Raw genomic sequence first — 11,643 nt, 5'->3', positions numbered from 1 at the left:
TATAAATTTAGGTTGCCTTTTTGTTTTTGTAACAGCACCGGGCAGGACAAGTCAGCAGGGAACGTAACATCGTTTTCCCTCAAGGGTGAGAGTGTTATAGATAATTGCATATCAATGCAAATCACTGTTCCTTTTTCGGAACAGTGATGTTGCTCTTCTTTGGCAATTCGCAAACGGCCGCTCTGACTACAGCTATTGCTATGAGTATATTGCAACAAAGAAGGGAGGAGTCACAGCTGGCCTCCCAACCCCGTTTGTTCTAAAAATCCAGGTGTCTTTCGAGGCGTCTGGAATCGATGCCCCACTGCTACCAGGGTAAGGTTTTCCCTTGCCAGTCCAGGAAGGAGCCGTTATCTTTTTCGCCAAGCTGAGCCAAAACAGAAAGGATGCTGGGGATAGTATCTTGGATCTTCAAGGGTGCCTAGCAGGAGCAAGAAAGGAGAGCAAATGTATCATAACGGAAGCATCCTTCAAGCAAAAATAAAGCAGAGCGATAGCGCCCAACTGTTGCTGCCAGTTCTACTAATGGGTTGATCAGGAGCTGCTGGTAGATCTCAGGGTGGTTTGCAGGAGTTTGGCAACAGTTATTTTTATTTTTATTTTATTTTATTTATTTATTGCATTTATATACCGCCCCATAGCCGAAGCTCTCTGGGCGGTTTACAACAGTTAAAAACAGTGAGCCTTAAAATACAAATATACGAAGTTTAAAAACATAAAAAGCATAAAAACAACAGTATTAAAATTTGTTGCTGTGGGGTCTGTCTTCTGTGAATACATTTATGTTGAGAAAGGTCAGGCTTTTGACAGAAGTTTTTTCCACACTCCTTACACAGGAATGGTTTTTCACCTCTGTGAATTCTTTGATATGAAGTAAGGGTGAACGTACGACTGAAGCTTTCCCCACCCTCCACACATGTGTATGGTTTCTCCCCTGTGCGGGTTCTTTGATGTCTACTCAAGGTCCCACTACAGCTGAAGCTTTCCCCACATTCCATATGTTTATATGGCTTCTCTCCTGTGTGGGTTCTTTTATGTGCAGAAAGAGTTCCTCTGACTCCCAATCAGGGCTAGAGTCAAGGGTAGGCACGGTGGGGTGCCTGCCAAGAGCCCACCAGCAGCAAGGGTCCACTGACAAGAGTTGCTCCTCCTCTTCACCATGGCAACCTGCTTGTTCACCTGCCACTCACCCTGGTCCAGACAACGGTGGTGGTGAGAAGTTCGAGCAGGAGATGCCACGGCCTGCTCGCTCCCTGGCTCTGTGGCCCTTTCTGCACCTACGGGTGTAGAGGGAGGGGGAGGGGGCGATCCCGGACGTTCCTGCTTCCGGGATCGTCTCCCTCAGTCTAAACAGGCCGCACGGTGTAACAGGCATCACACCTGTTGCGGCCGCCAAATGAAAAGGTAAGAAAAAACAAAGCAAAAAGCCCCAACCCCACTCCCCACCCTGGCTCCTTCCCTTTAGGGAGGTTGTGGGCTCTCCCACCCTAGAGGCCTTCAAGCGGCAGCTGGACAGCCCTCTGTCAGGGATGCTTTAGGGTGGATTCCTGCCTTGAGCAGGGGGTTGGACTAGATGGCCTTGTAGGCCCCTTCCAACTCTGCTATTCTATGATTCTATGATGACCCCTGCTACTCACGGGGAAGAGGGAAGAAGCTGGGATGGGCACCCACACCGCCCGCGGTCCTTGGGATCATCCCGGGGCCGCATGTAAAACCAGCATAACTGAGGTCTCAGTTATCCCAGGGAAATGGAGGGCTCCATTCTCTTGGCCCGTTTTAGAGTTTTGGGTTTGAATTTTTGTTATAAAAGCATAAAAAGTGCCGTTCACTTGTATCTGGAAATGTGCATTAGGATAGGCAAACCTTATGCAGATCAGACCAGGTTTTGGCAACATGGCAGCGGTCACCCAAATAAGGATGGCCCTGACCCCTGAACTTTGCTAATAGGGTGACGGGACGCTAATGCCGCCATAACGGGTGTGTGGAAGAGCCCACATAAAAGAGGGTTTGTTTGTTTGTTTGTTTACTTCACTGACCTTCTTTCCTCCCATATCTGTCTGGATCCAGCCTGGGTGGAGAGAGATGCAGAGAATTCCATCCGACTTCAAGTCTGCCGCAAGGCACCGCGTCACCATGTTCAGTGCCGTCTTCGGTGGTCCATGGTGGGGTGGGGGAGAAGGAGGGTGACAAGAGAATATCTGGGTCATGGGATCATGCTGACACTGACAAGATAGTTGCCATTTGGGAACAAGATGCAAGCGTACAGGTTTATTTTAAACACACCTCCCTCTGTCTCTCTCATACTGGAAGCCAGACAGATCAATCCTTTCTCTCTCTCTCTCTCTCTCTCTCTCACACACACACACACACACACACACACACACACACACACCTTTCTGAAAGAATCATAGAATAGCAGCGCTGGACTACAACTCTGTAGAGTTGGACTACAAGGCCATCGAGTCCAACCCCCTGCTCAATGCAGGAATCCACCCTAAAGCATCCCTCTTGAAGGCCTCTAGTGTGGGAGAGCCCACCACCTCCCTAGGTAACTGGTTCCACTGTCGTACTGCTCTAACCGTCAAGATTTTTTTCCTGATGTCCAGCCGGAATCTGGCTTCGTGTCACATGAGCCCGTTATTCCGTGTCCTGCACTCTGGGAGGATCGAGAAGAGGTAATAGTTCTAGGAGCAGCCTACTTTCAAGGGGCGGATGGTTAGAACCCTATGGCCCTTATGTACCATCCCAGCCTTCCTGCAAGAAGCACAGGAAGTTCTATATTGGATTCTCCTGTTTTCTCATAAACAACCACCCAGCGAGGTAGGCTTAGGCTGGGATTTAGCGACTGGGCCAAAGTCACCCCATAGGACTTGTGCAGAAAATTAGAATCACAGAATGCGTCGCGTCCATTCATTGCCTCCCAATTTTGCTTACGTGGGTAAACAACAGCAACCGTGCAAAGTGGAAATACGAGAGGTTCGGCAGGACGAGAGATTTCGATTAGAACAAACCAACAAAAATACTCTTTCACTGCAGCAAAACCAGAAGAAAAGCTTCAGGGCATACAAATAAATTGGATGCTTCTTCGTCAAATACCCTTTAGGAAAACGAAGCGTGACGAGAAAGGATGTGACCCAATTTGAAGGTTTGTTATTGGAACGGATGGCCAATTCAGAAGGACTCGTTTCTAAAATGCATTCAGATTGTATCGAAACAGATACCAAGATGTCAGACGGATTGAAAATAATATGCAGCATAGATCGGCAGCCCCACGTATAGACAGCCCCGTGTACTCAATATGACGGAGATTTGTCCTTGTATATGCGAAGTCTTCTCAGGAATACCGTAGGTAGTTAGCTCTGCCCTCTTAAGAACATAAGAGCCCTGTAGTTGACACTGGTTGGTTAACTTTTTTTACCGTGCCTGGGTCCAGCTCCAGCTGAGAGCCCCCTCCCTCCTGCTACCAACTGTCTCTGGAGAGGCCACCAGTGAGGGAGGAAGCAGCAGCCAGGCACCTCTCCACCGTGCCTGGGTCCAGCTCCAGCTCAGAGCCCCCTCCCTCCTGCTGTCAACTGTAACTGCTGAACTTTCCAACTAAGATTGTAGTGCCTGAATTTGCTTTCCTTTTCCCCCCTCCTCCTCCTCCCTCCCAATCCCCTTTCCTTTTGTGTCATGTCTTTTAGATTGTAAGCCTGTGGGCAGGGACCGTCAAGAAATACTTTTGTAAGCCGCCGTGAGAGCCTTTTTTGGCTGAATGGCGGCATAAAAATCCTTAAATAAATTAAATAAATAAATAAACTTTGGGGTACTAGGAAAACAAACCAAGTAGATCCTGCAACCTTCAAGCCTGCCTGTGATTGCTCCAGAGTTCAGAGGGACTGTTGTATGTTATTGCCCAATCCCAAGGCAATGGTTTACTTTGACTACATACCTTGGCTATCCTGTAAGGGTACACCCCGAGGGCCAAGTCATTGACATCCACAAACTGCATGCAGGCCGAGCGCGAGGACATGTTGATGATGGCAGCTCGGTGGCACCCCATGCCGGTGCTTTGCTGAGCAGCTTTCCTTAGAAGGGGGAGAAATGCCTAAAGGGGAAATTTAAGAGAGAGAGAGAGAGAGAAGGGAAGTAAAGTGCAAGGAACAGACGGGAAGGGCAGCATTTTAATTAAGGCTGTGCAGAGACTCCCCGATCCACTTTGGAGGCTGATTTGGAGCTTGCGAATCCGCCCCGATCCCCTTCGGGTGGCTTCGGGCCTGGTCCAACCTGCTTCGGATCCAGATCCGAAGCGAGATCCAGACATCCGAAGTGCGTCGGATGGTGTGGGTCCCTGGGTACGAGGCAGACTTGGGGCATGTCTATACCAGCAATTTATCCCGGGATCGTCCCGGGATCATCCCTGTGTATGCAAATGACACACAAGGGATCCCGGGAGCAGGCAGGGACGATCCCCACATTTTCCTGGGATCATCCTTAGGTGTCGAAAGGGCCTTCGAGTCCATTGGACTCTCTATTCAACCCCTGTTCCCAGTTCCTCCCCACTCACCCTCCAAACTCTTTGAGCCACTATCCCCACCTGTCCACAAATGGCCTTTATGGCTGCTATAGTTTGAACAGTAGATTTAGGAAACAATAGAGCTGTCCTTAAAAAGCCCTGGTAAGGCCTCATCTAGGGTATTGCGTCCAATTCTGGGCTCCACAATTCAAGAAGGACACAGACAAGCTGGAGCGTGTTCAGAGGAGAGCAACCAGAATAATCAGGGGTCTGGAAACAAAGCCCTATGAAGAGAGACTGAAAGAACTGGGCCTGTTTAGCCTGGAGAAGAGAAGATTGAGGGGAGACATGATAGCACTCTTCAAATACTTAAAAGGTTGTCACACAGAGGAGGGCCAGGATCTCTTCTCGATCCCCCCAGAGTGCAGGACACGGAATAACGGGCTCAAGTTAAAGGAAGCCAGATTCCAGCTGGACATCAGGAAAAACTTCCTGACTGTTAGAGTAGTACGACAATGGAACCAGTTACATAAGAAGATTGTGGGCTCTCCCACACTAGAGGCCTTCAAGAGGCAGCTGGACAACCCTCTGTCAGGGATGCTTTAGGGTGGATTCCTGCATTGAGCAGGGGATTGGACTCGATGGCCTTGTAGGCCCATTCCAACTCTGCTATTCTATGATTCTATGAGGATGGGTGGCTGCCAGATGGGTCAGGCGGTGGGCAAGTGGGCAAGCAGGGAGAGGGCCAGTGAGGAGTCCAACGTGCTCCCAGATGGCCAGATGCCCGGGAACCCGCACCACCCAGCCTGCTTCAGATCTGCATCTGAAGCGAGTTGGACTAGGCCCAAGGTGGATCAGAGCCAATTCGGAAGTTGCGAATCGAAGCGGATCGGGTGGGCCTTGCACAACCCTCGCAAATGACCTTTGCTTAAACACCCCCTGCCTGGTTGCCTGCAGGAGAGGACTACTCACTGTGTCCTTACTTTGCTGACCATCAGCTGGGCAACGGTGTTGGTCTTGTAGACAGTGAGCATGGTTTCCGCAGTGACTTCGTCCAGTGAAGCCAAGACATTGATGCCAGCATTGTTGATCAGGCAGTTCAGTCCTTGAGGCCCGACGATGCCTTCCACTTCCTTGACGACTTCGTTGATGCTGTTTTCAGAAACCACGTCTGGATTTGAGAAGGAGAGGAACATGGGGTAGGAGAAAGGAGGCAGAGGGACATGCTCTGGGGCCGTTGCGCTTGAACGATAGGCCTTGTTCAGTACTATACTTTGGGTGACCATATTTCAGAAACCCAAAAAGTAGCGTGACCCTATGGAAAGGAGGACTGGGGCTCCTGTATCTTTAACAGTTGTATTGAAAAGGGAATTTCAGCAGGTGTCCTTTGTATATATGGAGAACCTAGTGAAATTCCCTCTTCATCACAACAGTTACAGCTGCAGGTGCCCTGCCCTCTTTTAAATCTAGGAATTGCGTTTAGGGTTTGAGCCGGTTCTCACATCGCAACAACCCACAAGTTAAACAACCCATGGGCTTTCGTGCACGAGCGGGAAAAAGAAGACGCATGGCCTGCAAGCGTGCCGGCCACTTCCACTTTTATTTGGAAACCCACAAGTGGCTGTTTTGTAGGTTAACTCAACAACAAACCTGGGTTGTTAAGCCCCTGAACAACCCAGCACTCTGGGTTTCGATGACACACTCAGCAACTTACAGACAAGTTGCCACCCTTACTCTCCCCAATCATGCATGACAGCCCATGTGTCGTTTAACCAAGGGTGACCATATGGAAAGGAGGACAGGGCTCCTGCATCTTTAACAGCTGTATAGAGAAGAGAATTCCAGCAGGTTTCCTTCGTCTGCATGCAGACTGTGTGCACCAGTTGCTGGGGAACGTGGGTGGGAGGGTGCTGTTGCACCGTGTCCTGCTTGTTCATCCCTGGCCAACGGCTGGTTGGCCGCTGTGTGAACAGAGTGCTGGACTAGATGGAGCCTTGGTCTGATCCATCAGGGCTCTTCTTATGTTCTTATGAGCTACACACAGATAGGGTATGTCATACCCACTCGTCAGAGAGAGAGAGAGAGAAATGGGGTGTCAGAGAGAGATGGCTCACACACACACACAGGGTATGTCACACACATTCAGAAACACACACACATCAGAGAGAAAGAAAGAGAAAGAAAGAGAGAGAGAGAAAATGGGGTGTCAGAGAGAGATGGATCAGACACACAAACACAGGGTATGTCACACACATTCAGAAACACACACACATCAGAGAGAAAGAAAGAGAAAGAAAGAGAGAGAGAGAAAATGGGGTGTCAGAGAGAGATGGATCAGACACACACACACAGGGTATGTCACACACATTCAGAAACACACACACATCAGAGAGAAAGAAAGAGAGAGAGAGAGAGAGAGAGAGAGAGAGAGAGAGAGAGAGAGATGGGGTGTCAGAGAGAGATGGATCAGACACCCACCCACAGGGTATGTCACACACATTCAGAAACACACACACATCAGAGAGAAAGAAAGAAAGAAAGAGAGAGAGAGAGAGAGAGAGAGAGAGAGAGAGAGAGAGAGAGAGAGAGAGAGAGAGAATGGGGTGTCAGAGAGAGATGGATCAGACACCCACCCACAGGGTATGTCACACACATTCAGAAACACACACACATCAGAGAGAAAGAAAGAAAGAAAGAGAGAGAGAGAGAGAGAGAGAGAGAGAGAGAGAGAGAGAGAGAGAATGGGGTGTCAGAGAGAGATGGATCAGACACACACACACACAGGGTATGTCGCACACATTCAGAAACACACACACATCAGAGAGAAAGAAAGTGAGAGAGAGAGAGAGATGGGGTGTCAGAGAGAGATGGATCACACACACACACACACACACACACACACAGCGTATGTCGCACACATTCAGAAACACACACACATCAGAGAGAAAGAAAGTGAGAGAGAGAGAGAGATGGGGTGTCAGAGAGAGATGGATCAGACACACACACACACAGGGTATGTCACACATATTCAGAAACACACACACATCACAGAGAGAGAGAGAGAGAGAGATGGGGTGTCAGAAAAAAGAATATCAGAGAGAGATGGGGAGACATACACAGACCCACAGAAAGAGAGATTTTACATCTCTCTCTCTCTCTCTCTCTCTCTCTCTCTCACACACACACACACACACACACACACACACACACACACGTCAGAAAGGGAGAGAAAGAAACAGAGTATCAGCAAAAGGTGTGTCAGGACCACCCAGTGGGGGATGCAGCCAGCGGCAGGAAAAAGAACCTTCAGCAGGACTGCTTATAATGGTTTATAATGGTTATGACAACTGTTCAGGCCCAGGACACATTACATATACCGTTCTCATAATGTTTTAAAAGTGTTATATCCTGCTTGGTGTAGATCGGGTGCAGACAGCATGCCAACGATATGACCGTGCGTCAGGCAGCTCCCTAGGTCTACTCTACTCAAACAAAAGGGACACTCTTGTGCTTACCCAGCCGGAGGATCTTGATGTTCCGATACTGTTTGCAGAGCTGGTGCAGCTCCTGAAAAGCAAGGACAAGACCCAAGAGTGGTGAAACCCATTCCGCCCTGAGCAGCCCAAATCCGCTTTATCGGCGGCGTTCGCCAGCCATCTCGCTACTAAGCAGGGCGGCCCCGGTGGCCTAGGGCAGGAGAAAGAAGAGGACTGCATCATGCGATGGAAACCACAAACCCGTCCAGGCGTTCCGAAGATTAAAAAGGGACGAGCAAACAAATTCTTCATTTGCAAGGTGGAGAGTGGTGGTAGAGGTGGCAGAGATGGAAAATGAATGAGACCACATCACGCTAGTCCTTTTCCAGCTTCATTGGCTGCCAGTCCAGGTCCAGGCCCGATTCAAAGTGCTGGTATTAACATTCAATGCCCTAAACGGCTTGGGGCCAGGCTATCTGAAGGAACGCCTCCTCCCATATTTATTTATTTATTTATTAAATTTATCTACCGCCCCATAGCCGAAGCTCTCTGGGTGGTGTACAAAAGTTAAAACAGTAAACATTAAAAAGTACACAAATTTAAAACCATCAAAAATATAAAAACAACAGTGCAAAACAGTATCCATTTTAAACGACAGCCGTTCTGGGGTCCATTAAAAAGCAAACAAACTTAGCATATGTTGTTAAATGCTGTTAAATGCCTGGGAGAAGAGAAAAGTCTTGGCCTGGCGCCGAAAAGATAACAATGTTGGCACCAAGCGAGCCTTGTTGGGGAGATCATTCCATAATTGGGGGGCCACCACCGAAAAGGTCTTCTCCCTTGTTGCCATCCTCCGAGCTTCCCTCGGAGCAGGCACTCGGAGGAGGACCTTAGATGTTGAGCACAGTGTATGGGTAGGTTCATGTCGGGAGAGGCGTTCCATCAGGTATTGTGGTCCCAAGCCGTGTAAGGCTTTACAGGTTAAAACCAGCACCTTGAATTGGGCTCGGGAACATATAGGCAGCCAATGCAAGCAAGCCAGAATATGTACCTGCCCCAACCCTAAGATCATCCTCAGGGATCCTTCTCCGTGAGCCTCTGCCAAAGGAAGTGAGGCAGGTGGGTACCAGGAGGAGGGCCTTCTCTGCTGTGGCACCCTGGCTCTGGAAGTGTTGAAGAGAAGAGCCCAGAGTAACCTATGCTACTAGTTGCTAAGAAAATGTTGCAAAACGTCTAAGAAAAGCCATGGAATTCTTAGATAACCGAAATCAAGTTGAACGTTCTCCAGGGAACAGTGAGTACTATAGATGCTTAAGGAACAGGAACATCAACAATATTTATAAGATGTTCACACTAACATTCACAACAAAGCCTGCAATATCAACAATCTAATATACATATGGTGAACTATTCACATGAAGCGTCTTTTATATAAACAGTAGTCCGGTACTAATTGCTGTTTCGAAGATTCTTCCTCAGTATGACGCCACAAAGTTTACAGAAGGAGCCACGGCTACACAATTAGAAAGAAACCCACCAGGGACTGGGAGCGTGACTTGTCGGCTTGAGGAAACGAGAATGATATGGTGATAAACCCTAGCTGGCATAGGCAGTGGTGGTGGAGTATGGGAGTCAGAAAACGGCTGGAAAGACCATCCCCGATTTACAGTCTCTGTGTAGGGGGCAGATTCAGACTGGATGGGGGTGAAAGGCTTGCAGGGTTCAAATTGTGGGGGTTGATCACACTGTCCTTCTCCTTTGGTTATTTTAAAAGAAATTTACAGGGATCCTAGGATTTGGCTCAGATGCGAGGTGGGAGGGGTTGAGGATTGGGGATTCCGTTCAGGAACACTGCCCCCCCCCCGCCCCACACACTGCAAAAGAAAGTCTCTATCCCCACCCCCAGGGAGAGCAAGGACAGCTGTGGATCAAGAGGGAGAGAGATCAGCCTTATATTCAACTTGCATGGATTGGGATGGGGTTGAGAATTATTATTATTATTATTATTTATATAGCACCATCAATGTACATGGTGCTGTACAGATAACACAGTAAATAGCAAGACCCTGCCGCATAGGCTTACAATCTAATAAAGTTGTAGTAAACAATAAGGAGGGAAAGAGAATGCAAACAGGCACAGGGAAGTGTAAATAGGCACCGGGCAGGGTGAAGCTAACAGTATAGAGTCAGAACAAACTCAATATTTGAAGGCTACAGGGAAAAGAAAAGTTTTTAGCTGAGTTTTAAAAGCTGTGATTGAGTTGGTAGTTCTCAAGTGTTCTGGAAGAGCATTCCAGGCGTAAGGGGCAGCAGAAGAAAAAGGACGAAGCCGAGTAAGGGAAGTGGAGGTTCTTGGGCAGGCGAGAAGCATGGCATCAGAGGAGCGGAGAGCATGAGTGGGGCAATAGTGTGAGATGAGAGAGGAGAGATAGGCAGGAGCTAGACCGTGAAGAGCTTTGAAGGTCAGCAGGAGAAGTTTATATTGGATTCTGGAGTGAATTGGAAGCCAATGAAGAGATTTCAGAAGATTTCAGAACTATCTATGGGTCCGATATGGGGGTAGGGGTGAAGAACAGATGTGGGGGAGCACGTGGCGGTGGATTCCTGCATTGAGCAGAGGGTTGGACTTGATGACCTCATAGACCCCTTCCAAGTCTACTGTTCGGTGATTGTACAATCAAAGGATGGGGAGAAGCCAGCGGAGGCTGGGGACTCCGGTTCCGGTGGGGCTGTGAATCCACTCCGGGTTTCAGGCAGCAGCAGCCAGAACCCTAAAAGCACTACCCACGTGGTTGGACCCCCCCCCCAAATTGGTTCAGCACCACCGATAGCTCCTTTAGAGTTCCGACTGAAACTCCGAATGGATTCACTGCCCCACCAAAATTGGAGTCACCGGCTCTCAAATGACTAGAGCAACGGAGGGCGTGTGTGTGAGAGGGGGGTGGGGGAAAGAGGAGAATTAAGAAGGTGATCTACCCCTGCCGGTGGAGGGGGGGGGGCGCGCCAAAAACCACCTCAAATCAGGGGCGAGGAGGGAATCCTAGGGACCTGCTTGTTCCCAGGATCGAAACTTGTGTACAGCTGCAGTTAACAGGGAGAAATATAGCAGCTTTTCCCAACCTGGTACCCTGCAGGTGGCTGGACTACAGGTCCCATCGTCCCCCGTGCTGATGGGAGTTGTGTCTCAACCCACCTAGGGGGCGCCGGGTTGGGGGAAGAGCGAGGAGGGAGGGGGGGAAACGGCTTGGGAGGGTCTCTCCTGGACTTTGGGGGGGGGAGGGGGTATACCTGAGGCTTCCCGCTTTACCTGCGCCTTGTCCGGGTACCGGCAAGTGGCGATGATCAATTCTGGCGAAGGGGAGGCGGCTGCGAGCCCCCGGACTAGCCCCAAGCCGATGCCACGGTTGGTGCCTGTGATGAGCACGGAGCGGCACTGTGAATGCTGGGCCATTGCAAAGAGAGAGAGAAAGAGAGAGGAGAGAGATCCTTGTTTGCTAGACGGGAGGGACGTGCTCTCTTGAATCCGTCCTGCAAGAGCTGCGGGCGGCTTTTAAAGGACGAGGCCACGCCCCCTCTCCTCCCATGCCACGCCCCTTACCTCCCAGGCCACTCTCTCTTCGCAAGAGCAGCCCAGGTGGTGGTGTCCCCCTCCCTCGTTCAGTCAACAGGGCC

General features: G+C 49.6%; 1 protein-coding gene across 1 annotated transcript; it reads right to left on the bottom strand.

Annotated features, from left to right (window-relative positions):
* Nucleotides 1-307: 307 nt before the first annotated feature.
* Nucleotides 308-11,422, bottom strand: LOC134411476 (C-signal-like). The gene is made up of 6 exons (XM_063145303.1): nucleotides 11,279-11,422; nucleotides 8,011-8,062; nucleotides 5,479-5,666; nucleotides 3,932-4,087; nucleotides 2,037-2,147; nucleotides 308-421 (listed from the first exon to the last, which is right to left on the bottom strand). The coding sequence occupies exons 1-6, from the start codon at nucleotides 11,420-11,422 to the stop codon at nucleotides 308-310; spliced, it is 765 nt and encodes a 254-aa protein (XP_063001373.1).
* Nucleotides 11,423-11,643: the final 221 nt, after the last annotated feature.

This window comes from Elgaria multicarinata, chromosome 20 (assembly GCF_023053635.1).
Source record: "Elgaria multicarinata webbii isolate HBS135686 ecotype San Diego chromosome 20, rElgMul1.1.pri, whole genome shotgun sequence".
Lineage (NCBI taxonomy): Eukaryota > Metazoa > Chordata > Lepidosauria > Squamata > Anguidae > Elgaria > Elgaria multicarinata.
Note: the sequence above shows the minus strand (reverse complement) of the source record. Positions and strands in the feature narration are given on the sequence as shown.

Coding starts and splice junctions, on each gene's coding strand:
- LOC134411476 (XM_063145303.1), bottom strand. CDS start 11,422: ATGGCCCAGCATTCACAGTGCCGCTCCGTGCTCATCACAGGCACCAAC. Junction 4,088..5,478: donor CCCAGCTGATGGTCAGCAAA/GTAAGGACACAG, acceptor TTTCCCCTTTAG/GCATTTCTCCCCCTTCTAAG. Junction 2,148..3,931: donor ACCCTTACAGGATAGCCAAG/GTATGTAGTCAA, acceptor GGACCACCGAAG/ACGGCACTGAACATGGTGAC.